General features: G+C 50.9%; 7 protein-coding genes across 8 annotated transcripts; all 7 read left to right on the top strand.

Moving 5' to 3' along the window:
- Positions 1-443: 443 nt before the first annotated feature.
- FVEG_15690 (hypothetical protein) lies at positions 444-3,673 on the top strand (the record flags this gene model as incomplete). The annotated part of the gene is made up of 2 exons (XM_018904883.1): positions 444-2,454; positions 2,508-3,673. 2 exons carry the CDS (start codon positions 444-446, stop codon positions 3,671-3,673), a joined length of 3,177 nt encoding a protein of 1,058 aa, XP_018750827.1.
- Positions 3,674-3,722: 49 nt separating this feature from the next.
- On the top strand, positions 3,723-4,673 carry FVEG_15689 (hypothetical protein; the record flags this gene model as incomplete). The annotated part of the gene is made up of 1 exon (XM_018904882.1): positions 3,723-4,673. One exon carries the CDS (start codon positions 3,723-3,725, stop codon positions 4,671-4,673), a length of 951 nt encoding a protein of 316 aa, XP_018750826.1.
- Positions 4,674-5,587: 914 nt separating this feature from the next.
- On the top strand, positions 5,588-9,072 carry FVEG_05645 (protein PNS1). The gene is made up of 2 exons (XM_018893892.1): positions 5,588-7,129; positions 7,177-9,072. The coding sequence occupies exons 1-2, from the start codon at positions 5,837-5,839 to the stop codon at positions 7,495-7,497; spliced, it is 1,614 nt and encodes a 537-aa protein (XP_018750825.1). The 5' UTR covers positions 5,588-5,836; the 3' UTR covers positions 7,498-9,072.
- A 23-nt stretch (positions 9,073-9,095) lies between these two features.
- FVEG_05644 (AAT family amino acid transporter) lies at positions 9,096-11,977 on the top strand. Its single transcript, XM_018893891.1, has one exon. It carries the CDS (start codon positions 9,856-9,858, stop codon positions 11,401-11,403), a length of 1,548 nt encoding a protein of 515 aa, XP_018750824.1. The 5' UTR covers positions 9,096-9,855; the 3' UTR covers positions 11,404-11,977.
- A 1,955-nt stretch (positions 11,978-13,932) lies between these two features.
- Positions 13,933-18,492, top strand: FVEG_05643 (hypothetical protein). The gene is made up of 2 exons (XM_018893890.1): positions 13,933-14,109; positions 14,164-18,492. Exon 2 carries the CDS (start codon positions 14,405-14,407, stop codon positions 18,257-18,259), a length of 3,855 nt encoding a protein of 1,284 aa, XP_018750823.1. The 5' UTR covers positions 13,933-14,109; positions 14,164-14,404; the 3' UTR covers positions 18,260-18,492.
- A 1,246-nt stretch (positions 18,493-19,738) lies between these two features.
- Positions 19,739-21,328, top strand: FVEG_05642 (hypothetical protein). Of its 2 annotated transcripts, XM_018893889.1 has the most exons (2): positions 19,739-20,892; positions 20,964-21,328. In XM_018893889.1, the coding sequence occupies exons 1-2, from the start codon at positions 19,949-19,951 to the stop codon at positions 20,968-20,970; spliced, it is 951 nt and encodes a 316-aa protein (XP_018750822.1). In that variant the 5' UTR covers positions 19,739-19,948; the 3' UTR covers positions 20,971-21,328. The 2 variants fall into 2 exon arrangements, with proteins under 2 accessions (XP_018750822.1, XP_018750821.1); XM_018893888.1 differs by having other exon boundaries at positions 19,739-21,327.
- Positions 21,329-22,286: 958 nt separating this feature from the next.
- Positions 22,287-24,246, top strand: FVEG_05641 (hypothetical protein). The gene is made up of 2 exons (XM_018893887.1): positions 22,287-23,336; positions 23,390-24,246. Exons 1-2 carry the CDS (start codon positions 22,354-22,356, stop codon positions 23,439-23,441), a joined length of 1,035 nt encoding a protein of 344 aa, XP_018750820.1. The 5' UTR covers positions 22,287-22,353; the 3' UTR covers positions 23,442-24,246.
- The last annotated feature ends 314 nt before the right edge of the window (positions 24,247-24,560 follow it).

Genomic DNA, 24,560 nt, shown 5'->3' with positions numbered 1-24,560 from the left:
TCCCTGTCCAATCACTATATTTTTGTGATAACCAATTTGTTCTTGCATGATCCAGCATTGGACTCGACTTGGTTCACGAGGCTGTGTATTAATTTGCTGAATAGAGCTGTTTTGCTGCAACGAACAACTGCCGTCTTTCAGGACTAAAGGCCGTTGCAGCCATTCGAACGCTTTCGACAAAGTGCTCAATAACTCAAACGCTTATGAAGTATCCTGTTTGTTAAGGGACGCTTCAATCACAATTGTACGGCTTGCATATCTGCCTGGCTGAGCCTCTGCGCAGCCCAGCGCAAGCTGAGCGCATCTCGCGCCCTCAATTGTCGCGCGCTAATTTTACTTGACTCTAGGCTCTGCTCTCATGCTCGCATCACAGATTCCTCATTCACTCATTTCACTGTTTCAACCGTTTTGACTCTCATTCCTGGCTTCTAGCGCCGGTTACCATGGCTAGCCAGCTCTCGCCCAGAAAAGGAGAGCAAGCCAAAGACGAACTCGATCGCACAATCCGCTCCCTGAGCACCGATTTTCAACTTCAGCTGCACATCCCAGACCTAACGCTGTCGCCCAGTAAGCGCCGGCAACAGCATCGCAATGGAGACCAAGAGCGGAGTGAACACATCTACCTATGCGCATATCGCCTCAAGTTCCAGGACCCCAACCGTCTCGCGATATGTCTGACTCGCTTCCGCGAGCAGGCCGACGAGCATCTCAAGAATTGGATCCGGAAGCCCCGCGCTGACCCTGATACGACCTCAAGCAAATCCTTTGGCCCACACCGTCAAGGTACCCGCTTGACATCTGAGGAGCGGGCCGAACTGCAGGACTTTCTGCTACAGTTGCTCAAAGACGACAATATCGCGAATCGTCAGCGTTCCAAGTATTCGAAGCGCAAGTCTGATGAATTCCCGGATCCTAGCTCCAAGAGATCTAGAAACTCTTTCGAGGGTTCTCCTGCGTGCGACAGCATTGACAGTATCCCAGTTCGCTCTAGAGCCGTTGTCTCTAGTAGCCGTCCATCAGCGGGACGGCCCGCTAGAGGCGCAGGTACATCGTCCTTCACCAATGGCATCGGCCATTCGGCCACCACGTCATTTGCGAGCACTCAACCATCGTCGTTCGGTATAAGGTCATTTAATTCCAGTAAAGTTTCACTGGCTCCGACTGTTTTCACAAATGACTATGCGCCGAGCACTCAAGCAACTACTGTGACGAATACCTCTTTCAAAAGATCTCAGCATCCATTTCAGGCCACTCACCCGTCCTTCGGTAGTAATGCAACACCATCGAGAGACATTCAGGTTCCCTTTTCTCAAAGCATTCAACAATTTGCGTACAAGCCGCCAAGTGAGGAAAATCGCAATGAAATTGATCCACCGAAACCGCCTTCGTTCCGAAGGTATGGGGACAGAACGCCCCCAGAACCTGTCATTGATCTCACTGATGATGATGAGCCCGAGGAAGAGCCAAGGCTTCCAGTTCTGTCAATGCCTCAACCGATCCGAAGCCAGGTTGACCTCAAGAGAGCAGGCATAATTAGATCCAGCAGTCCCGCGACAGCCTATTCCAGCCTACCAGAAATGAATGAGTTTGATACAATGCTTCTCGATGCTCCAATGTTTAATCAGGAACCGCCTGAATGTCCGCTGACAGACCGTCTTCGAAACATCTGGCCAAAGTTTCCCATCCCCGGATTGAATCAGGCACCTCTCATTATCCTGTGGGAGCTTACCCGTGCTGCACTTCATTGTCGCGTGGACTTGTCTACCTGGGACCTAGAATATCAGCCCAACGATAGCTGGCATGATCAGACCAAGTTCCGAGGCCAGCTCTTCAGACATCGACTCTTCGTGGGACAGGGCTTGCCTCCAGCTTGTGACCGTGCCGTCTGGGATGCTGCGTTCGGATCATTCGCCTCGCATGACAAAGCCGTTGTTCTTGCTGCAGAATTCGTCTGTAATACAGAAGATACTGGGCAACTATATCGGCTAAAACTTCAGCCTCCGCGTCTTGAACTCGGGCATCGACTGGCTCGGCGCTTTGGTGCAGATCGTTTCCTGGAAGTCATTATGCCATCACCTACTTCTAGAGATGCTCCCGATGTGATCAAGAATGACCCGCAAGGTGCGAACAAGGTCATCAAATGGTTGACTGAAAGCTTCCATTACTTTGTAGGTCGATCGTGGGCAGCTTTCTATACTCGCGAGGCCAAGAAATCCATTAAGGATCCGCGCCCTCCTCACAAGTCACTGACGATCATGCAAGAGCGCGTGTACTTCTTCGCAACTGACGGTATCAACTTTCGTGTTCCCATGAGTCAGTTTCCTCCCTTGGAAGAAGCGACCTCTCTAGGGCACCGCACTAAGATGAGGCGCTGTGATCTCTTGAACTGGGCTATAAACATTGAGCAGAACTCGTCGCAACCGGTGCCCAAGCTCTTTTCACGACTTGCTCTCAGTGAGTCATTTGACCGACCACTTTTCATACTCTTAGCTAATATCCCAGCCCAGGCCTCAGTAAGACCGTTCCCACCATCGTCATTGAACCTCACCAATTTCGACATCGCGACACTATGCTAGGCTTCCACAAGTACATGACCAAGAAAGAGAAGAAAGAGCAAAAGGATATGGGTGACGGTATCGGTCGAATGTCTCGAAACCTTGCGCGAAGGATAGCGACGCACATGGGACTCTTGGAAACGCCGTGCGCGTTCCAGGCTCGTATTGGCAGTGCGAAAGGGATGTGGATTGTCGACGTCGAAGATGATGGATTAGACAATGACGATTGGATCGAGACTTATCCCTCACAGCGAAAATGGAACTGCGACTTCGAAGACGTTCATCATCGGACATTTGAAGTACGCGAGTGGTCCAGAGAGCTAAGGTCCGCAGCTCTCAATACACAGTTCATCCCGGTTCTTGAGGCACAGGCGCCTGTACCCCAGGACATGCGCAATGTCATCGCCCGTCACCTAGCGAATGGCCTTCAAGAGGAGATCGGGGGTCAACTCGCTGCCATGACCCATCCGACCAATCTTCGTGGTTTTACACATCGCGGCTTTGACCGGGCGACATTAGGTAACGTGCCCTTCCTGGGCGCCCTACCGGAACGAGAAGAAGACATTATCTCATACATGCTCGACGCTGGCTTCGACGCTACCAAGTGTCGGTTTCTGCGAGATATGGTATGGAATAACCAGAAGCGACAGGCCGAACAGCTCAAGGCGAAGATGAATATAAAAATCCCTCGGTCGACCTACGCATTCATGACCGTCGACTTCACCGGTACACTAGAAGAGGGTGAGGTACAGCTTGCGTTTTCCTCGAAATTCCAAGCAGACGGAGAATCAGATACATTACTCGATGGCATTGATATCCTAGTAGCTCGAGCTCCCGCTCACTTTGTCAGCGACATACAGAAAGTCAAAGCTGTATTCCGGCCGAACCTGAAAAGACTCAAAGATGTTATTGTCTTCTCGTCAAAGGGCAAGTCTCCACTGGCTGATATGCTCTCTGGTGGCGACTACGACGGCGATTTGGCTTGGATCTGCTGGGACCCCGATGTTGTCAACAACTTCAATAACGCGCCAAAGCCAGTCGAACCGGATCTTGTCGGACAGGGATACCTCCGAAAGTGCAAACCCGAGCTTCGAGTCCATCCTAGAAGCAGCCACTGATGTCGATAATGCATGCGCGAACTTTCTTTGTACGGCGATCTCATTTAATATGCAACCTGGGTATTTAGGCATCGCAACCAAGTTCAAAGAAAAGCTGTGTTATCTGGAAAGAGGCGTCAACAGCGAACGGGCTGTTGCTTTGAGCACACTGGTTGCTCTCCTTGTCGACCAAGCCAAACAGGGATTGTTATTCACTCGCGAAGACTACGACCGGCTGAAGCGCGATATGCAAATGAAAGGCAAAGACCCAGAATATGAGAATGAGAGGAGCTCTAGACGCAACTACGTCAACAGGGATGGCTCCATACATATCTTGGACGAGCTCAAGTTTATAGTAGCTGAGGACACAATCGCAGACGCATTAAAGAAGTTCTCGGATGCTCTCTTTGGAAAAGATGTCCCCGTGCAAGCATGGGACAAGGATCTAGCTCGTCTCTGGGACGATTTTGAAAATCAGAAGAACGAATCGAGGATCATCGGCAGACTCATGACTGACCTCCGCGCTCAGGTTTCCGATATCTCTGATGAGTGGAAGAAGACAATGGCTGGTGGTAAGAGTGATTCCTCCAACAGCGACTTTGGCGTCAAAGTCAGAGAACTGCATCAGAAGTGGTCTTCATATCAACCACCACCCGAACTCCTAACCTCTAGACAAGTCAAGCCCCTCCTCGACGAATGGAACGGCGACCCATCTCTAAGCAAATGGGAGCTCCTCAAAGCATCAACCATGTTCAAACTCGGCTACGAAAAGTCATATAGCATGCTCTGGCGTCTCTCAGGCAAACAACTCGCATGGATGAAGGCTACAATGTCGCGCAGCACATCAGACGCAAGCGCGATCGCAGTGACGGCTGAGATGTGGAGCATTCTCAGACCTGATAACAAGCGGATCGCTGCGCTTAATGCGAGGAGGCAGATTGGGCATGATAATGAGAGTCTTGCGGCGCTGGAGGAGGTCACGGAGTATGATGAGACGGGGACGCAGATTGACGATGCCTAGAGGCGCATCGGATCGGATAGTTGGACGTTCTCGAATGCTGGGCCTTCTAGAAGCTGAGGCTCTTGACGTTGGATGGGAGGCTTGGGAGAGATTCAGAATTGAGGATATTGAGAACTGAGAACGCGAGGGAGGGCGTTGGATATGAGATGATGGGCTTGGGCATCCATTAGTTGGTGATCCAATGCAATGGAGGGTTTGTATTTGTGGAATTGAGTGATACCCTGGCGTTGTAATTATTACACTACGTTTCTATTCGAGAAAGACAGAAGAGCTGATGAGGTAGTCTTTACGAGGAATGACCGTGCCGTGCGCTGTCTTAGGTAGCCTGTAATGCGTGATGTCTGAGATCCAGGAACAGGGCCAAAGCGTGCAGGCTGCAGACACTACCGAAGATGGAACCGTAAAGTCATCCTTCGAAATTCCCCGTCCTTTATTCCCATCGCGTTAATGATACGAGAACAACTACCAGGGTTTTGAATCACCTCACGCGAAGCACTGGAATGTTGTCCGTCTCCGTCGCGACGACAGTGATGAATCCAACAATAGGCGAGCTGCATTCATTACACAGAGCAATCCGTGTGTATCAATCTGAAACAAAGAATCGCAAACAACCAAACACCCTTCTCTCTCTTTGATGAAGCCGCTCGGACATCTCTTAAGCATAACGGAAATTCCCAATTATCACAGGCAAGATTGGGTTTGGCGCTCGGCAGGCCGGCATTTGGACAAGCCACTAGCGGCTCTTGGTCTTCAGCTCTCCAGGCCCTGTAGCTACAGGGAGCTTTCCGCAACTCACAAATCTCATTGGTCGGACGGAGAGATCTAAGCCGTTCTGCGTTACAGCTCTGGCGCCTCGATGAGGTCATTGAGTTTGGGCCAAGCTCGTTGTGTGATGTCTTTGATTTCTTGGGCAATCTTGGAGGGACCCGCTTGGACTGTGTGTGATCATGATCTTTTTTTTGGTGTGCCCTCCCTTTTTGTGTTTACTCTTGACTTTTTCATCATCAGAATTGATTGAATCATCAATCGTGGTTTAAATCAATCAAGCGCGGTTCATTTTCGTACCGCGATTCGGCACTTGTATCCCTGTGCTGATCACGACTCCATCGCGACAAGTACTCCGTCCAAGCTCATCGCAAACTCATCAAAACATCGCAGCGACCATGGGCGAAGCCGACAATTACTACAATCCGAACCAACAGCCGCCGTACGGCTACTCCAACGGCGGCGGCTATCAGCAACAATACCAACCTCAACCTCCCCCCGCGACACACCAGCAACAATACCAACAACCGCCTCCTCCCCAGCAGCAGCCCTACCCTCCCCAGAATGGCAACGGCTACATGCCCGCCCAAGGCTACGGCGGCAACGAAAAGGCCTCGTTCGAAGAGCAGTTCAAGATTCCCAAGCCAAAGTGGAACGATCTCTGGGCCGGTATTCTCTTCATCCTCTTCATGGCCGGCTACGTCGTCGTCTCTGGCATAGCACTCCAGGGATACGCTGCGAATAAGGGCAACGCTGGATCGGGGATTTATGGTAATAAGAATGACTTTTCGCTGAACACGAGTACGGTTATTTTGTTCATGTTTGTCCTCGCTGTTGCGTTTGTGCTTTCGTATGCGTACGTTTGGATGGCGCGGTTGTTTCCGAAGCAGTTTATCTGGGTCACTGGTATTCTCAATGTCTGCTGGGCTCTTGGAACAGCTATCTTTTACCTCTGGCGCAGATACTGGTCTGCTGGAATTGTGTTCCTCATCTTTGGACTTTTCATGGCTTTTTGCTTCTGGACGTGGATTTCACGAATTCCCTTTTCGGCGCTGATGCTTCGAACTACCATCGACGTTAGCAAGAAGTATGGTCATGTCTATCTCACCAGTTTGATTGGAGGCATCATCGCCACGGCCATGTCAGCTTGGTTCTCAATCACTCTTGTCGCAATCTACATCAAGTATCAGCCTGCGGACGATAACCCCTCTTGCGCTGATGGCGGCTGCGGCAAAGGCAAGGTCATCGGCCTGATCGTCTTCATCACGTTCACCATGTACTGGTTCTCCGAGTGGCTCAAGAATACTATCCACACCACAATTGCTGGCGTCTATGGCTCTTGGTACTTCAACCCTCACAACTTCCCCAAGGACGCCACCCGCGCTTCTGCCAAGCGAGCCTTGACCTACAGTTTCGGTTCCATCGCCTTGGGTAGCTTGCTAGTTGCCATTATTCAGTTTGTCCGTCAGATCTGCCAAGCCGCTCGTAACCAGGAGGCCGCTGATGGCAGTATGTTGGGATACGCTTTGTTCTGTTGCATTGGCTGCCTCCTTGGTATTTTGGAGTGGGCTGTTGAGTTCATCAACAGATATGCTTTCTGCCACATTGCGCTTTACGGCAAGGCTTACTTTGCGGCTGCCAAGGATACATGGAAGATGATTAAGGATCGCGGAATTGACGCTCTGATCAACGTAAGTACAATGGCATTTATATCGAAGTACACTGCTAACTTGTGTAGGACTGCCTCATCGGACCCGTCCTTTCATTCGGCGGCCTCTTCATCGCCTACGCTTGCGGCCTCCTGGCCTACCTGTACCTCTACTTCACCGACCCCCCTTACAACAGCGACGGCCAATACACAGCAGTCGTCATGGCATTCGCTTTCCTTATCGGTTTCCAGATCGCTAACATCTTCACCACCCCGATTTCGAGCGGTGTCGAGACAATCTTTGTTGCTGCTGGTTGGGATCCTCAGGTCATGTGGCGCGACCACCCTGAGCTTTACCAGGAGATGTGCAGAGTGTACCCCAAGGTTCAGCAGGTCATTCACGACCGATAAGCTGGTCATGCATCTTCATATCATCAGGATCGCCCTGAGTAAGCTGAAGCGGACTACTGCTTTAGCTGAAATGGCGAATATGTATGACGAATGATAGCATCAACAGCTTAGGCTTGTGCTTCAGGACTGGGGCACTCTTACGATTGACTGATTGGCTGGCTGCTTGTCTTGAATGATACCATAAAGGATACTGGAGGATTCATTGTGTATTGTGCACGATGAAAACTGTCTTTTGTTTCGTGCCGCTGTTTTACACCACGGAGAATACTTAATGCCACAGGATAATAAATAATTACTCTTTCTGTACCTCAACTGCTACCATTGGTTCTCTAAATCTGCAGGTGATATTAAGCGGCAGTAATCTGTGAGAGCGCAGCTGACGTGTTTGCATAAAGTGTATGCAGATAATCAATCTGACTTGAGCTACCGATTGTGAGGGGCTAAAATTGCAGTGAAAGTTATGGATGGCCTCCGACGTCACCAACGAGCAAGCAATGACAATTTCCAGAGATTCGAAGCGCAATCTGGAAGTCAGCAGTTACCCAAAGCATTTTTGAAGTACAGCCCAAGATCAGAGGGTTCCCGAGTTGTTTTCGCAGGTTGGCTTGTGTGATCCATCAAGCTTGGCCGCAAACCAACTGGTGTGAGTCGACATCTCCAGCATCAACACCCACTACGCCGCGCACTCTCATGGATACAAGGTCCTTTTGAATCTTACATCAAGCAACCAAACAGTAAGTGCCAAGAATAGACCAGAGCCTATCGGACCTGTGCCTGTAACAGCACAAGGGAATAAGTCAGTTCATGCATGCCCTCGCGGGAAGATCTCCCGGATCTTATTTCCCTATCACGATCCTAGCTAGGTCCAAGCTGAAGTGTTAGTATTACACAACTCGATCGCCAAAGAATTTGTCAGGTAAACTGTGGTGAGACGTCTGGGGGAGGGAAGCGAGATTGTCGAATGATGGGGATAACGCGGAGGGTATGCAGTGGTGGAATGTTTTGTCATCTGGTGCCAATGGCCAACTGTGCTATAGTTTGGGGGTAAGGCGTCTCGAGCCGATGGGTGAACTGGGGATCTATGCTTGATATCCGGTTGAAGCATCATCACATCGCAACGCCTCATGACTCAACCGACAGTCTCGGCCCGTAACGGTGATGGCATCTTGCGGAGTCCAGTACATAATGAAAACGCCAAAGCCCAGGTTCTCCTCAATCCCCGTTTGACGCCATGAATGCTTATTTCGTGCATCACGTAACCGTATCACAAACAGCTCGGCTAGATCCATTATTTCGTCTCCAGCAGCAGGCTTCATCGATGGTCGGTGCTCTCCGATAATGGAGAGAGTGATTCATTCACAATAAAAACAGTCACAGTCGGAGATGCGAGGTTGTCGTCGGCAGAAAGAGCCGCATATCCTTGTACGAAATGGCCCGATAGTTTAAAGCTCACCAGGCCAGTTGTAAGAGAGTAAGGCAGGGGAGGGCTGCCTTGTCTAGCTTGTCAGGCCACGAGCTGCATGTAAGCCCCGATCCAAGGCTTCGATTTGTTCCGTGCAGAATGTCAAGCCACCTGAAATTTTCTCTTTTTCCTTGGCTTCTCAATCTTTCAGGGACGCTAATTGGCTGCTGTGCGTGGTTTGCAGCGGACAGCCCGTGGCAAGGGTTTTTCATCAGTGGCACATGTGAGAAAAAATGTGAACCCCTGGCCCTTGAGAACTTTTCTTTGCTGAGCTAGAGGGTTTTTAGCGTGGCGGCTCGGGAAACCTAACTCAATCGGTAACGAGCCGGAAACTACAGAACCCAAAGCATCTCGCGATATTTCACTTTCAACGTGATTAACCCGATAATACGGAGGTCTCCTTTACTCTTCGTGTTTGTGAAATGTCATGTTTATTATATGGCCGCCATTTATAGGGTGATTTAATTGGAACAGGAAGCTGGGGAAATCGGGCCATGGTGAGTGCTGTGTTGTGGTGATCGCTGAGATCGCTCATACCGAGAGGCAAATGTTCGAGAGAAAATCTCGCTGTTGTAAATGGATTACATCCACTCACACAGACCAATTCCTACAGCACCAAGAAAGACCAAGGTTTTTGGTCTGGTCTGGTCCGATATCGAAAATTTTCGTAATGGGCCCATTCATTCCCGATTGATATACCCATCCCCGTTGACATTTCATTTTTTTACATAACAGAGTCCTTTGCCAGCCCACTTGGTCTCGGTCTCTCTCTACTCATCTCATCTTACCACTCGGGCTCGTCTCTTTTCCCTTTTCCCAAGCGAGTCATCCTGTCTTCTCCTCATTAATTGTGTGTAGCATCATATCGACAACTTCATTACAAGACAGTGACAATCATGCTCGTGGACTCTTCCTCAGTGGACGACAAGTCCCCTCGTGTCAGCAACGAGAAGAAGACCCCCTCCAAGGAAGATGTCGAGACCGGCGATGCTGGCCTCGACAGGGCCATGAGCTCGCGTCACCTGCAGTTCATCGCCATCGGCGGCACCATTGGAACAGGTCTCTTCCTCGGTGTAGGCCCAGCCCTCGTCAAGGCAGGCCCTGTGTCGCTCCTCGTCGCCTTCGCATTCATGGGCTCGGTCGTGTACTCCGTCATGGTCAGCCTCGGCGAGATGGCAGCGTACATCCCCATCACTGGATCCTTCACCTCGTACGCCGCTCGCTTCGTCGATCCCACGCTGGGCTTCGCCATGGGCTGGCTGTACTGGTTCAGCTGGTCCATCACTTTTGCACTGGAGCTCGTCGCGGCTGGAATCATCATCCAGTATTGGGACTCGGATCTTAGCATTGCTATTTGGATTAGTGTTTTCTGGGCGTTGTTTACCGCGTTGAACTTTGTCCCTGTTAGGATCTTTGGAGAGATTGAGATGTGGTTCTCCATGATCAAGGTTGTCACCATCATTGGCTTCATCATCTTCTCCATCTGCGTAAACGCTGGTGTTGGCGAGGAGGGCTACATTGGTTTCAAGTACTGGAAGGATCCCGGCGTCACAAACACCTACATGGACATTGACGGCGCCACGGGCCGCTTCGTCGGTTTCTGGGCTGTCCTTGTAACTGCTGGCTTCTCCTACCAGGGCACTGAGCTTGTCGGTGTAGGCGCCGGAGAGACTGCCAACCCCCGCAAGGCTATCCCCCAGGCTATCCGCTGGACTTTCTGGGGAATCTTCAGCTTGTTCATGGCGACCGTCTTCTTCGTCGGAATCAACGTTCCCTTCAACGACCCCCGACTTGACTCTGGTGCGCAGGATGCTTCTGCTTCACCTCTCGTCGTCGTCGCTACCCGCGCTGGTGTCAAGGTTCTTCCTGACATCATCAACGCCGTTCTTCTCTCTGCCATTCTCACAGCTGCCAACTCAAACGTCTACTCTAGTAGCCGAATCATGGTCGCGCTCGCTGAGGATGGCCTTGCTCCCGCTTTCATGAAGCGCACCAACAAGTACGGTACTCCTTACTTTGCCGTGGCTTCATGCTCCGTCATGGGACTCATCGCCTACATCAACCTGTCCTCCAGCGGAGCCGAGGTGTTCAACTGGCTTCTCAACGTCAGTTCCACCTCGTGCTTCATCACCTGGGTCCTCATCAACGTCTGCCACATCCGCTTCCAGAAGATCATGCGCGTACAGGGAATTCCCCGCTCCGAGCTTCCCTACCTCGCTCCTCTCCAGCCTTACCTGTCCTACTACGGCGCTTTCTTCGTCAGCTTGATCACCATCACTTGTGGTTTCACCGCCTTCATCGATTGGAGCGTAGCCGATTTCTTCTCCAACTACATCAGCTTGATGCTTTTCGCCGCGTTGTATATTGGTCATAAGCTCATCTGCCGCACCAAGGTTGTTCCTCTGGCTGAGGTCGATCTGAGCAAGGGACGAGAGGAAATGTAAACGAGATTCGATTCGGAGTTTTGGGTGTTGGAAAAGTAGCAAAAGTTTTGTGTCCTTTTTGGCGTATAGCAGTTAATAGTTGTAATGAGAGATATGATACCCCGAATACTCGAGTCTCGTCCGTGAAGTTGAATGTATAGCACTGTAGAATGAGAATCGATAGCCTGAAGTCAGGGGAAGGATAATAATAAAACGGACGTCAAAGGTCAGGGGGGCATCGATGGCTTTATTGTAGGAGGATGAATTTATTTTACGTCAAGCGGTGGCATGAGACCACGGAACGGCACTCTTTTTTCGGTAAAAGCATCAAATTATTTGGTAATTTTTTATTAGCAGCATGTCAAGACATGGCAAAGGGCGTTGCATCTTGACACGATGGGACCCAGTTGACAATGACAAGACATGATAAAGGGCGTTGTCAAGGCGGGTCCTTTTTCCTTTATCTTATCGTTTGACAAGCTTTGGTGGGACCGGATAAAGTGATGGAGAAGAATCATGCTATTCATTTTATTTATAGGGTTTGTTAAATGGGATTCCGTTTATTATGGTTATTTTTTAACGGCTCAACTGTGGTGTCTCCGTTTCTGCTTGTTTGATGGTTGAAGTTCGAGATTGCTGATCTCCAATACCGAGAGAGCCAACCAGACGGTAAGAAAAATCCTGACCTGCACACTTAAATACCTAATCAGCATGAATTAACAATAATATGGATTATTGAACGTTTATTCGTCATAAAGGCTCTCAATTACTCGTACCATCCACTGCTTAATCGTTGGTATATCGTCTATGACCAGGTCTGGGGAACTGGGGAGGCCTCAGAGAGCAAGAAAACTCAAGACGTAAAAAGAGTGTGCTAAAAATAGACTTAGTAAAGAGTACCCTAGACTTAGGCCAGCTTTACCTAGATATTTTCATTATTTGAGGTCAAGGTACCTTGGGAAACAGAATTCCTAGGCAAGTATCTGTCCGCTCCGGCGACGACTTCATCTCCCCGAAGGCAAACCACGGACTGCAGATCAAATGCTACACGGTTCAGCGGATGCGATTGGCTTGGCGGCTCTAGGCGAGCAAAGTGGCTGACGTTGTTTATGCCAAGCCTCGCCTTAAGCTTCTTTTGATGTTGCACATCCAAGACGGAGATGGAGATGGAGGCCACCCCACGCTACAACCCACCTCTTCAGTCGTCTTTCATTGCATTGCGATTGCATCAATGCAAAGAATACTGAGCACGACCAATTACTGTTCCTCTTGATAAGGAATCGTAGAGTGGGCGAACGTCTTACGCGTCTGATTCACCGCCAAACCTCAAACTCTCTCATCGTTTGACTCTCCCAGGGCAAGAAAATCCAAGTCACATCCTGCGCCTCAAACAAGCTCATCCCAAGCACCCTGATTCGCCGGCCCTCCAAGAAAATAGACTCCCCGAGCGTCATGCACGAGCACGCAAGCGGTAATGCTCGACAAATAGTGGCGATGGTCCGACCCCTCTGCTTCGGGTCGTCGGCGCCAATCAGGGCAGCGCACGACGGGCAGAATCGCGATGTGACAGGCTTCTGAGGGTAAGGTACTCCGGTTCTTGTGGTTCTTGGAAAAGTTGGCAAAAGGAGGGTGGTGACACGTTGGCAGCTCGGTCAGATTAATAGGATAAGAGGCGATGATGATGATGATGATGATGATATCTGTGGAGGGGAGACAGACGGGGAGAATTTGTTTCTGCCCTGCGAGATCCGAACCGTCAGGGCAACGTGCTAATTTGGTGCGTCTCGTGTGACGAGTACCTTGAATAGTACGAACTCTTCGAATAATCCCGCAGTTGATATGCGTGTGACTTGCTTCTGGAGAAAAGATCCAGGTCGAGATGCTGGGATTAACACATTGTGCATAACCATGCTGCACCAACATCAAGTATCACGAACGACCATAGGGCGGTCACTCTATTTCTTCAGCAATGCTTTACCAAATTGCGTCCGTAACGGAAACATAAACTCTGTATCAATTGGTTAAGTTTATGTTGAACAAACCTCCAAGTGACGGGGAGAAAAGTAATTGAAGATTACCCTGTAACGTCGCTAGGGGAGTTCCGATTGGCGCTATGAGACAGAAGCAGGGGTGCTGTAAAGGATGTTTCTAGCACGTGAAAGTGGCCCAGATGTTTGGTTTCGTTGAGAAGTCCCCTGTTTCTCCCCTACAGGGGGCAGAAATCTTCAAGATTATGTTTCAGCAATTGAACATCACAACATCAACAGGACCATGAATTGAAACAGAATACGAGAGAGCCAAAGACATGCTTCTATTCCCCTCCATCAATACCTACCTACCTTCTCCAGGACCAGATGGAGTCCCCCCTCCCCCTCCAGGTCCCAAGATTGGCGGGCAGCTAGGCCTGAAATGTCTTTAGGGCAGTCCAATCATGGGCTACGTGGGGGGCATGTCAATTGGCACCCGCCCTGACTGACAGTGATTGAGACGCTGGTACGCCGTGCTGTGAATAAAATGTCTACTACTCCTTGCTTCCAAGTGGTTTCTTTTCAAAAACCTAGCGACTTGGTGACACTCCTGTATCTTTATTCCTTATTCTCATCTTCAATTGATCTTCACCGGTGTTGTAGCACGACAGCTGGGTGTTATCTTTGCTGGCCTTTTTCAACCCCACAAACTTTGGGATATGGCAGCTTGAAAAAGTGTCGACTGTTACAAAGAGTAAGAGTAAGAGATGGCAATGACACCTTCGCTTGGGGATCACACACTAACCTTACCGAGCCCCCAGAAAAGGTTATCACTTGCTCCGTACTATACGAACTGTAGTGTACGTACGTGGGAGGCCAATTGTTGAGGGAGGATAGACATTACCGGACCCGTCACCGACATCTCTTTTAGCCCAGTGGTCGCGTGACCCACCCACCGCTTCATCTCTACTTACCTACCTCCAGCTCACTCACTCACTCACTCACTCACTCTCCCTCTCCCATTCACAATCTCACACAAACCTCTCACTGGCATCATGTCAATTATCGATGTCAACAAGGATCTCGCTGCTCTCTTCGAGCAGCAGGCCCAAGCTACTCCAGACGCAGTGGCCCTCGAAGATGAGAAGAGATCCCTCACATACGCAGAGCTCGACAGAGAAACATGGGCCCTAGCCGAGCGATTGCGTGACTACGGTGTTGGACGCGATGATCTCGTCGGTGTCCTCATGGGCAGGAGCGCAGACTACGTTATCGCCGCCCTCGCCACCCTCAGAGCAGGCGGTGCGTTCCTGGTGCTTGAGGTTGCGTACCCTGCTGGCCTCTTGCGAGATGTCATCGAGGATGCGAAGCCAACTGTCATCCTCACTCAGTCCGAGTACTCGGGCAACCTCACCTCTGAAACCCCGGTTATTGTTGTCGATAGTCCCGACAAGTTGGCCAGGGGAGAGATCTCGCCTCATCTGGACGAGAGGAGATCGCTGCCGGAGGATGATGATGTGGAGCGTCTGTTGTTTGTGTCGTACTCTTCTGGTACGACGGGAAAGCCCAAGGGTATTATGAATCCCCACAGGGCGGCGGTTCGCTCCTACGATCTGAGATTTGCTGTCAGCGATCTCAAGCCCGGTGATAGGGTGGCATGCAATGTGTTTTTCATCTGGGAGATGCTTCGACCTCTGATTCGGGGTGCTACGACTGTCGCTATTCCCGACCACGCCAGCTACGACCCACTTGCTCTTGTTGAGCTTCTCTCAGAATGGCGAATTACCGATACCCTCATGACTCCTACACTTTTGGCGACAGTTCTGTCTCGGCATCCTAAGCTGGGCGAGAAGTTGCCTCATCTTCGCTCGCTGTGGTTGAATGGTGAGGTTGTCACTACAGATCTTGTGCGCCGTGCCATGGATGCTCTTCCTGACACACGCCTTCTCAACGTCTATAGTGCTTGCGAGACTCACGAGACTGCTGTTGGAGATATCAGAACTTTTGTCGACTTTGACACAAGAGTGTGCCCTGTTGGTCCTCCGACAGACCCTGAGCATACCTATGTTTTGGATGAGGCTGGTAACAGAGTCAACCAAGGTGATAGCGGCGAGCTTTACGTTGGTGGTAAGCTTCTAGCACGAGGATATCTCAACCTGCCTGAAACAACAGCCAAGGCATTCCAACCCGATCCTTTCGCTGGAGATAAGGATGCACGCATGTACCGAACTGGTGATCTGGCTCGCATTCTCCCCAATGGCCTCCTGGAGATCACCGGCCGAGTCGGCGGCATGATTAAGACTCGTGGCTACACCGTCCAGCCCGGAGCCGTCGAGAGCGCCATCCGAAAGCATCTCGCCGTTCGCGACTGCGCAGTCGTAGCTCACGGCGAAGGCCTGGAGAGACAAATTGTTGCCTACATCGTACGTGAGAAGGGCGAGACTAGAGATCGAACCATTCCTCTCGTCGATGAATATGGCTACAGCCCCGTCGCCCGACGTGCTCTCACCGACCATCTCGCCCACTACATGATCCCCTCAGTCTGGGTCGAGCTAGAAGAGCTCCCTACACACGGCGTCTCTGGAAAGGTCGATCTCAAGGCTCTACCTGCGCCGCCATCCCCGAGATCCCCGAGACCTGTTGAGAAGAAGAAGAAGGAGCATAACATCAAGGTCAAGACCGAGACTGTTATTCAGTTATGGGCTGCGTCGCTTAACATGCCCGCTAGCGTCATCACACCGAAGCACGACTTTTTCGACCTGGGTGGTCACTCGTTGGCTCTCGCCGACCTCGCTGGCCGCCTTACCAAGACCTTTGGCTTTCCTGTTCCTCTGGCTCCGCTTGCTGGAACTCCGACTCTTGAGGGGCATGTTTCGGCTATCAAGGCTGCTCGTGATGGCCACACTGCTGCAGTGCAGGCTGATCTCCCCGCTGTTCTCCGCGCAGACTCTGTACTCCCTGAGGATATTCAGGGCAACGGTACCCCTATGCGCGCGCTCAGAGATGCTGAGACTATTCTCCTCACTGGTGTTACTGGATACCTTGGTGCTTTCCTCTTAAAGAACTTGGTCGATTCTACAGATGCGCAGATTATTTGTCTCGTGCGATTCCCCGAACCTGTCGAGGACTGTGCACCCGCCGGTATGGCCCGTATCCGAAAGAACTTGATCGACCTTGGACTCTGGGAGGATTATCTACTGGAGCGTATTGAGATCCTGCCTGGTACACTTACACGAAAGCGTCTTGGTCTTGCCCCCGATGTCTTTGATGAGCTTGCTACTCGCGTGCAGGTCATTGTTCACGCGGCCGCTACCGTTAACCTTGTCTACCCTTATGCTGCGCTCCGAAACGCCAATGTCATGGGTACACGCGAGATTCTTCGTCTCGCTGGCCGCAGCGGTGCAACAGTTCATCACGTTTCTACCAATGGTGTTCTTCCACCTTCACATACCGGCTGGTGCGAGGACACTGTCATCGATGTTGACGATGTTCCTACCAAGTTGCTGGATGGCTACGGTCAGACCAAGTGGGTTGCTGAGAAGCTCGTCAACGAAGCTAGCCGTCGTGGTATTCCTGTGCGTGTATACCGCCCTGGAACTATCTCTGGCCATAGTGTCTCTGGCTCAACCAACGCATGGGATTTAATCAACGCCATTCTCGTCGAGTCCCTTCAGCTCGGTCGTGCTCCTGATGTTGAGGGTTGGTATATCGAGATGACCCCCGTGGACTTTGTCAGCGACGCCATCGTCACTCTCGCAAACCACACCAACGACACCGAGCAGACCATGTACCATCTCGGCGACCCTGCTCCCGTTCCCTCTGGAGAATTATTCGCATCTCTAGCCAAGCTGGGCTACCCTACTGAGACTCTACCATGGGACGATTGGGTTGCTCTATGGTGGGAGAAGCGCGGTAACAGAAAGACCGGCGATGACCCTTTCACAGTCGACATTCTCCGCGGTGGTATGCCCAGCGTCGAAGTCCTCAAGTCAGTCATCGTTCTAAAAGACGGCAAGACACAGCCTACGCTCGACAAGTACGACGTACCCCGTCCCAAGATGAACGACGGCCTTCTCGAGATCTACATGCGACACTTTTACGCCCGCGGCTGGCTCTCCCGCCCTCCCCGTCGCGAGCAAGTCAACGGCGTCGCCAAGAAGTGCCGCAAGGGCCGTCTCGCAGGAAAAGTCGCCGTCGTAACAGGCGCATCTTCTGGAATCGGCGCCGCAGTAGCAGCTGGTCTCGCCAAAGAAGGCGCTCACGTTGCAATCGCTGCTCGTCGGACTGAAGCCCTCGAAGGCGTCAAGAAGAAGATCAGCGTCTACGGCGGTAAAGTCCTAATTCACAAGACGGATGTCACAAAAAAGGTTGAGGTCGAGTCACTCATGAAAGAAGCGACCGAACAGCTTGGACTGGTTGATATTCTTGTTAGTTGCGCGGGAGTCATGTATTTCACCATGATGGCGAACAACCAGACCGACGAGTGGGAGCGCACTGTCGACGTCAACTGCAAGGGTCTTCTGCACTGCCTATCATCCACAGTACCCGGCATGCTATCCCGCGGCGCAGGCCACATCGTGGCCATATCCTCCGACGCAGGCCGCAAGGTCTTCCCGGGCCTGGGCGTCTACTCGGCGAGTAAATTCTTCGTCGAGGCGACGTTGCAGGCCCTGCGCCTGGAGACAGCAGGCTCTGGCCTACGGGTCACGGCCGTGCAGCCCGGAAATGTGGCGACGGACCTGCTGGGCATGTCGACGGACCAGGAGGCGCTCAAGAAGTACGGTGAGCCTACGGGTGCCGAGGTCCTCAAGCCCGAGGAGGTTGCTAGCGCTATTGTGTACGCTGTGTGTCAACCGCCGCATGTTGCTGTTAATGAGGTTCTTATTGAGCCTCGTGATGAGCCGATTTAAAGATGTTTATGCATGGCGTGAAACAAAATTTGTATCTAGATTTATGATCTCAGGAATTTGTTCTCTTGTTTGTTTAGCTAATCGGATCATGGATCATGAGATGTTGGGATGGAAAATGAAATAGTGTTTGGCTGCATGTTTCACCACGTGGGGGAAGGGATGAACAGCAATGCCGTGATAGTATTAATGAGTTTGTAAAACTGATGAATTGACGAAAAGATCTATTAAAACCGTCTCGAGTTTATTAAAAGTTCATCTACACAGTGACATGCCCCTGAATCCGAATATTCATCCAGCCGAGGACCAGGCCTGTCTGCCGAATTCCGGCTTGTCAAAGGACTAATTAATCGTAGGCGGAAGAATAGAATAGACGATGGATGTTTATAATTATGCATAGGCGGGCGTTCCTTGGCCGCATGTCATCCTGAAACAAGGGAGTTGGTGTTGGTCGGAGACGGGTTTCGAAGTTTTTGGGGGAGAGTTTTTCCGTGGATGAGAGGCGTTTGTTTGGAGGGGGATACAGGGCTGGGCTGGTCCACTTTGCAGGGGTATGATATGCTTTGGCGATGATGTTATGCTTGTTGTTAGTGCTGAAGCCAGTGAAGATCGTATTGAATGCGAATCGTCTGTATATAGAATATCTAATTAAGCGTCTTGTATGTAGGACTTGTGTTGTTGCTATGTGAAGATAGGAGCAAATGGACATTCTACCTAAGCGATGTAGCCTCTAATTAAACTCGGCGGCTCAAGACATTTTCTATCATTCCATCTTGAGGCTCAAACACAGCCGTTGGATGTTCCACCAATGATCTTAGCGCCCCTTGCGCTGGCTCCAAACAGGCCCTGACAAGGGGTTGATAGATACAGTGGGGAAAAGACCTGAGAGCGCTTCAACAGGCCGGACGAATTGTTCTTTTTGGCAGATTCGAATTCCGGTGAAGTCGGGCCTTGGCGACGGTGCAAGACATGGGGGGCTCTGACTGATCGCTTAGAAAGGGAGACGAGCAGTAGAGAGAGTGTTTGGTTTGGAGAGGATCGAAACGGGATGGGTGACATGTTTTGATGGGAAACTAAACATGTTTGTATGAACAGAGGACTATGCTAAGGTAGATGTGAACTTGGTGTAAGTGATAGACATAGAATAGAATAGAGATCAAGAATAAGGTCATAGAGTAACATGATCTGCTTGCTTCTAGACCATCGCCTGTAGTCTAAACCCCAGCATCAACTCACTGCCGCCGTCAACTAACTAACACCCCCCAGTCTGACTTACACTCAACGACAAGGATCACCAACATCAACGAGATTGACTACGGAGCGAGGCCCACGGTCCACCGCCTCGCCTCAGACGCCGAGTATCAGATCCCCATCGCTAATCCCTGTGTAGAAGTCATCCGCCGAGATGTGTCTCGACTATATATCCAACTCGATCAACCCTCACTCTGCTCACTTCTCTCTCTCCACAACCTCTATTCTTTCACGGACCTCGAAGGACCAGATTCGCCATTCTTTTTTTCTTGTACTTTTTTGTACTTCACTTTCATTCCAAACATTCACTTTCGTTCAGAGCCTTGACGGCCGTTCAATTCAAACAACCCACTCTTTAACAATTACATCTGGTCCTAGAGACTCTCACGAAGCCAATTTCTACCCAAACTTTCAAGACATTTATATCTACCGCCAAACAAAATGAAGAACGCCGCCGCCCTTCTTACTCTTCTTCCCCTCGTCGCCGCCCACGGCTTCGTCAAGTCCCCCCCTCCCCGCAAGCCCGGCAACGCCTTCAAGGCTGCCTGCGGCGACCAGCCCTTCTACCAGCAGTCCGCCGACATCAACGGCAACGTCCAGGGCATCAAGCAGGTCGTCGGCTCCAACTTCGACGCCAAGGAGTGCAACCTCTGGCTGTGCAAGGGCTTCCAGTTCGACGACAACAAGGACAATGTCCAGAGCTACAAGCTCGGCGAGAAGATTGACTTTGACGTCAACATCGCTGCTCCCCACACCGGCTACGCCAACGTCTCCGTTGTCAAGACCTCCACTGACAAGATGATCGGAGAGCCTCTTATCGAGTTTGAGAACTATGCTGCCAACGCTGGTCTCAACCCCAACAACACTGCCTTCAGCGTCACTCTTCCTGAGAGCTTGGGTGGTGAGTGCACCAAGGCTGGTGACTGTGTTCTCCAGTGGTTCTGGGATGCCCCTGATATCAACCAGACCTACGAGTCTTGCGTTGACTTTGTCGTCGGCGCTGGATCTGGTTCCGGCTCCGGTTCCACCAAGCCTTCTTCCGCTGCCTCTGCTGCCCCCGTCGCTACCTCCGCCCCTGCCGCTGAGAAGCCTACCGCTACCACCCTCCAGGCCGTCGCTGTTACTTCCTCCGCCCTTGGCCCCATCTTCGAGAGCGTGACCACCGCCGTTCCCGAGCCCACTGCCACTACCCCCGATGCCGGCGACGATGAGGACTGCGATGACGAGGAGCCCGTTGACGAGGGTGACGATGAGGACTGTGATGATGAGGAGGAGCCCACCCCCACTGCTGCAGCTGAGACTGGTGATGACGAGGACTGCGACGAGGACGAGGAGCCCGAGACCGGTGATGATGATGAGGAGTGCCCTGCCGACGATGGTGATGAGTACGACACCCAACCCGCGACACCCAGCAACACGGCCCAAGGAATCTCCGCAGCCGCTAACACCGCCGCAGTTACTAAGACTCGTCACAACGCTTACCCCGTGCCCAAGCCCACTGGACAGAGCTCATCTGACAAGACTGGTTCCGGATCCAAGGGCTCCAACAACAACAACAACGCTGGCAGCAACAACAACGCTGGTAGCAACACTATCGTGACTTCATATGTTACTGTTTCTGCTGCTGAGACCCACTACGTCACCGTCACTGCTGACGCTCCTGCTTGCACTGCTTGAGTGTAAGTGGTGATGCGAGTGTGTATAAGCTTCTTGGGGATGTTGTTTGTGTTTCTTGGAGGGGGTATATATTATTCATTTGATGTAGATATTTACTTATGGGTAGCCTCCTGTGGGGGTATTCAATGTGAGATGTTTGAGGAACTGTTTCGTCGTTTTCAGTGAAGTTTTGTGTTCGAGAATTAAGCTGTATTGCCTGAATAGGAAATTAACACGAGCCCGGTACGGGGGTAAGACGCCGGAGCTCAGCTCCGAATGTCTTGGCTTAGTGCTACCTTAGCCAAGCTCTTTAGCTGACAGGTATATTTATTTGTGCTTCAGGTTAGATATAGCCTATAAACCCGCCGTCTTTTGCCGTTGCAATTGTTATAACACCGATTACTTTGAACTAAACTCACTAGTCGAGGCTATTGATGCACCAGATATTTACTTTTGCCCTCGATCCTTCCAAGATCAAAGGAATGTTTGTGTGAAGGACGAGCATCCGTCTCAACAACTTGCTCACCCCTGCAAGCTATTGGTCAACACTGTGCTTACATAGCTTGACTCTGGTTGTCCACATTGCTACGGTGCATCGTGAGCTTTCTTGGTGTTGTGTGGCTTATGCACTGCTTAGGCATTTCCTTCATCTGATTGGAGTGGCTCAAGCAACTCACAAAGATTGGAAGAAACCTGAGACAGCTGCCTAATAACGTTGCTTGTGGAGGTTTTCAGCTAAGCCATGGTCCCGGATCCCCGTTTTGGTCCTCGTTGATCGCCGGCAAAATGATCAGTAGTAGAAGTACGTAGTCAAGAAGAAGCAGTCCTCGATCCGTGATGGAAATGCCGTTTGACTCTACTTGGGATCCCATGACATCAATAGTGTACTGTACCTTACAGATAATAATTGCCCATCTCAGCTATATGTGTGAATGTGCTGATGGATGGATCCCCGCGTGAACACTTCATCGTGCTTCTGAAAATGAGACACATCATCTTTGACTCGGGCTTAGATCCTTGCGGGGCATAGAAGATCATTACTGCATAGCTCGGTAATCGAATGCATGATACGTAAAAGACCAATTAGCACCCAACAGCTGAAGAATGCGTCATTTTTCTTTCTTCTCTTTCCTCTTCTCCAAGTTACTACCAGCAGGGAGGAATCCTGCATCGAGCAAGCCACCAACACAATGGGACCACCTATCGTATACTCCGAGTCCGCGTCGCCTGAAACTGAACCAAACGAGCAAATTCTCGCTGACCTGGCTGATGATGAGGATGCAGAGTCGATTTCTGGTGATCTGTCGACGGTGTCCATAACGAGCAGTATTCTTGAGTACCGGAAACACTATGGGAGGACGTATGAGAATATTCAGTCGACGGAGTATTGGGCGCCTAATGATGCGCAGCAGAACCACGGTCTGGATCTCACACATGTGGGATTGTTCTTCACTCTCGATGAGAAATTGTTTCTTGCGCCTATAAAAGAACCGAAACGTGTGTTGGATATCGGCACGGGGACGGGGATTTGGGCGATTGACTTTGGAGATGAGTACCCAGAGGCTGAAGTCACGGGCACAGACCTAAGTCCCATCCAACCAGTCGTGGTCCCTCCAAACGTCAAGTTCGTCATTGAAGATTGTCTGCTCGACTGGACGTGGCCTGAAGATCACTTCGACTTTATCCACCTCCGCGCCATGTATGGCAGTGTTCCCGACTGGGTTGATCTGTACAACAAAGCGTATACACACCTCGCACCAGGAGGCTGGATCCAAGATCTAGAAATGGACGTCAAGCTCCAATCAGATCACGTCAAGTTACCCCCCGACCACGTCTTTAACGTCTGGGCAGATGCATTCTACACCGCCGGTGAGAAAATGGGCCGTCCATTCGACATCTGCAAAGGGCACACGATGCGCGATAATCTCAAAGCAGCTGGATTCGTCGACATTGTGGAAAAGAAGATAAAAGCGCCTATGCACTTGTGGCCCAGCGATGAGAGACCAAAACGAGCAGGAGAACTGTTCCTGGAGGCTCTGGAGCAGAGTATTGAGGGGTATGCGAATTTGCTGCTCATGGATCTGCTGGGGTGGTATAGAGAGGAGGTTCAAGTGTTGCTGGGGTTGTTTCGTAGGGAGATGAAGGATAAGGGTAACTGTGCTTGGGTTGAGACGTGAGCTGGGGCCTTCTTAGAGGAGCGGATGTGGGTTTGCTGACGACCTATAGGACTGTTGTGTATGGACGGAAACCTTTTGGTCATGAGACGACGACGAACTAGACGCTCGCAAGACCAGGATTGGAGATATCTGCTTTGGCACACGATCCATGGACAAGATTTGCCAGCATCAGAGAGACAAGTCTCCCTGTAAGTCCACCGAAAGAGGACAAGAGTAGACCACGCTCCGTAGTCCAACTTGGGGCTGCTTGGAGTACTGCTGGATATCAGTCCAACGCCCGTATTCAGCCTCATCCGCGCCTCAAACCACGAACAAAGCCTCGTCCATATTCCCGTCAAAGTTAAGATCTACCCAATTCCCGTCAATCAAAACCTCTAAACCTCTTTTGCAATCGACAGATGGGTGGCTCCTCACTTCCCGTCAACCATCCGTCCCACCATGCCAAAAGCAGCCGTCTCATATCAAGCCTCATCTAGATCAACTGATTGACAGGTCACTTCCTGCCGAGACAACCGAGATCTATGATTCAATTTTAAACTATGGCGGCCGAACACGAAATGCCTGAAACGATCATAAGTGCAGGGAATATGAAGGGGCAAGGAATGCTGGCTGTCTCAGGGAGAAAGCCTATCGGGGCTGGGTGGGAACTAATCCGGTAGTGAGGTTTTGAAGATCTGCGATTTGGTATGGTGACGGGGATGTGAAAAGACGGTTATCTGCCACTGGCAGTGAGGGATTAAAGGACTTGGCAGAGGATAGAGTGGAAGAGAGATGCTTTCGGATGGATTTGGTGACGCTGCGATCAATATCTTGAGCAGAGTTTCTAAAGAAATAAGGATTCAGATACAGTAGACACTCGCGCGTACATTACTTATGAATACTGAATGCTCGTTCATACTCTCCTGTCAGAATCATCCCATGCCCAGCAGAAGCAAGATCTCTAGCCATGTTGATCACCCGCAGCGATCGCTATCTTCCCACCTGAGATCGATATGCTCAAGACCAGGTTACACCAAACTCTCCGATCTACCACCAAGCTTTTTCGTACAAGAAGGAGGCTTGGCCGGAAAGAAAAGCACCAAACTCAGGATCTGCAAGTTTTGCTGCCAGCAGCACCCAGTGTTTTCTGTCCCCCCAATGCAGGGGGAGAATGCTACAGCCCGATCTAAGGTTTTACCTCAGGAACTTGCAGATCCTCCCGCTTTAAGCTTTAAATTCCC

This window comes from Fusarium verticillioides, chromosome 3, assembly GCF_000149555.1.
Source record: "Fusarium verticillioides 7600 chromosome 3, whole genome shotgun sequence".
Lineage (NCBI taxonomy): Eukaryota > Fungi > Ascomycota > Sordariomycetes > Hypocreales > Nectriaceae > Fusarium > Fusarium verticillioides.
Note: the sequence above shows the minus strand (reverse complement) of the source record. Positions and strands in the feature narration are given on the sequence as shown.

What these genes read in the sequence shown, in the direction of transcription:
- FVEG_05643 (XM_018893890.1), top strand. Translation starts at nt 14,405, where the DNA reads ATGTCAATTATCGATGTCAACAAGGATCTCGCTGCTCTCTTCGAGCAG.
- FVEG_05645 (XM_018893892.1), top strand. Translation starts at nt 5,837, where the DNA reads ATGGGCGAAGCCGACAATTACTACAATCCGAACCAACAGCCGCCGTAC. An exon ending in GAATTGACGCTCTGATCAAC is followed by an intron (nt 7,130 to 7,176) that starts GTAAGTACAATG and finishes TAACTTGTGTAG; the next exon opens with GACTGCCTCATCGGACCCGT.
- FVEG_05641 (XM_018893887.1), top strand. Translation starts at nt 22,354, where the DNA reads ATGGGACCACCTATCGTATACTCCGAGTCCGCGTCGCCTGAAACTGAA. An exon ending in AACTGTGCTTGGGTTGAGAC is followed by an intron (nt 23,337 to 23,389) that starts GTGAGCTGGGGC and finishes GACGACCTATAG; the next exon opens with GACTGTTGTGTATGGACGGA.
- FVEG_05642 (XM_018893888.1), top strand. Translation starts at nt 19,949, where the DNA reads ATGAAGAACGCCGCCGCCCTTCTTACTCTTCTTCCCCTCGTCGCCGCC.
- FVEG_05644 (XM_018893891.1), top strand. Translation starts at nt 9,856, where the DNA reads ATGCTCGTGGACTCTTCCTCAGTGGACGACAAGTCCCCTCGTGTCAGC.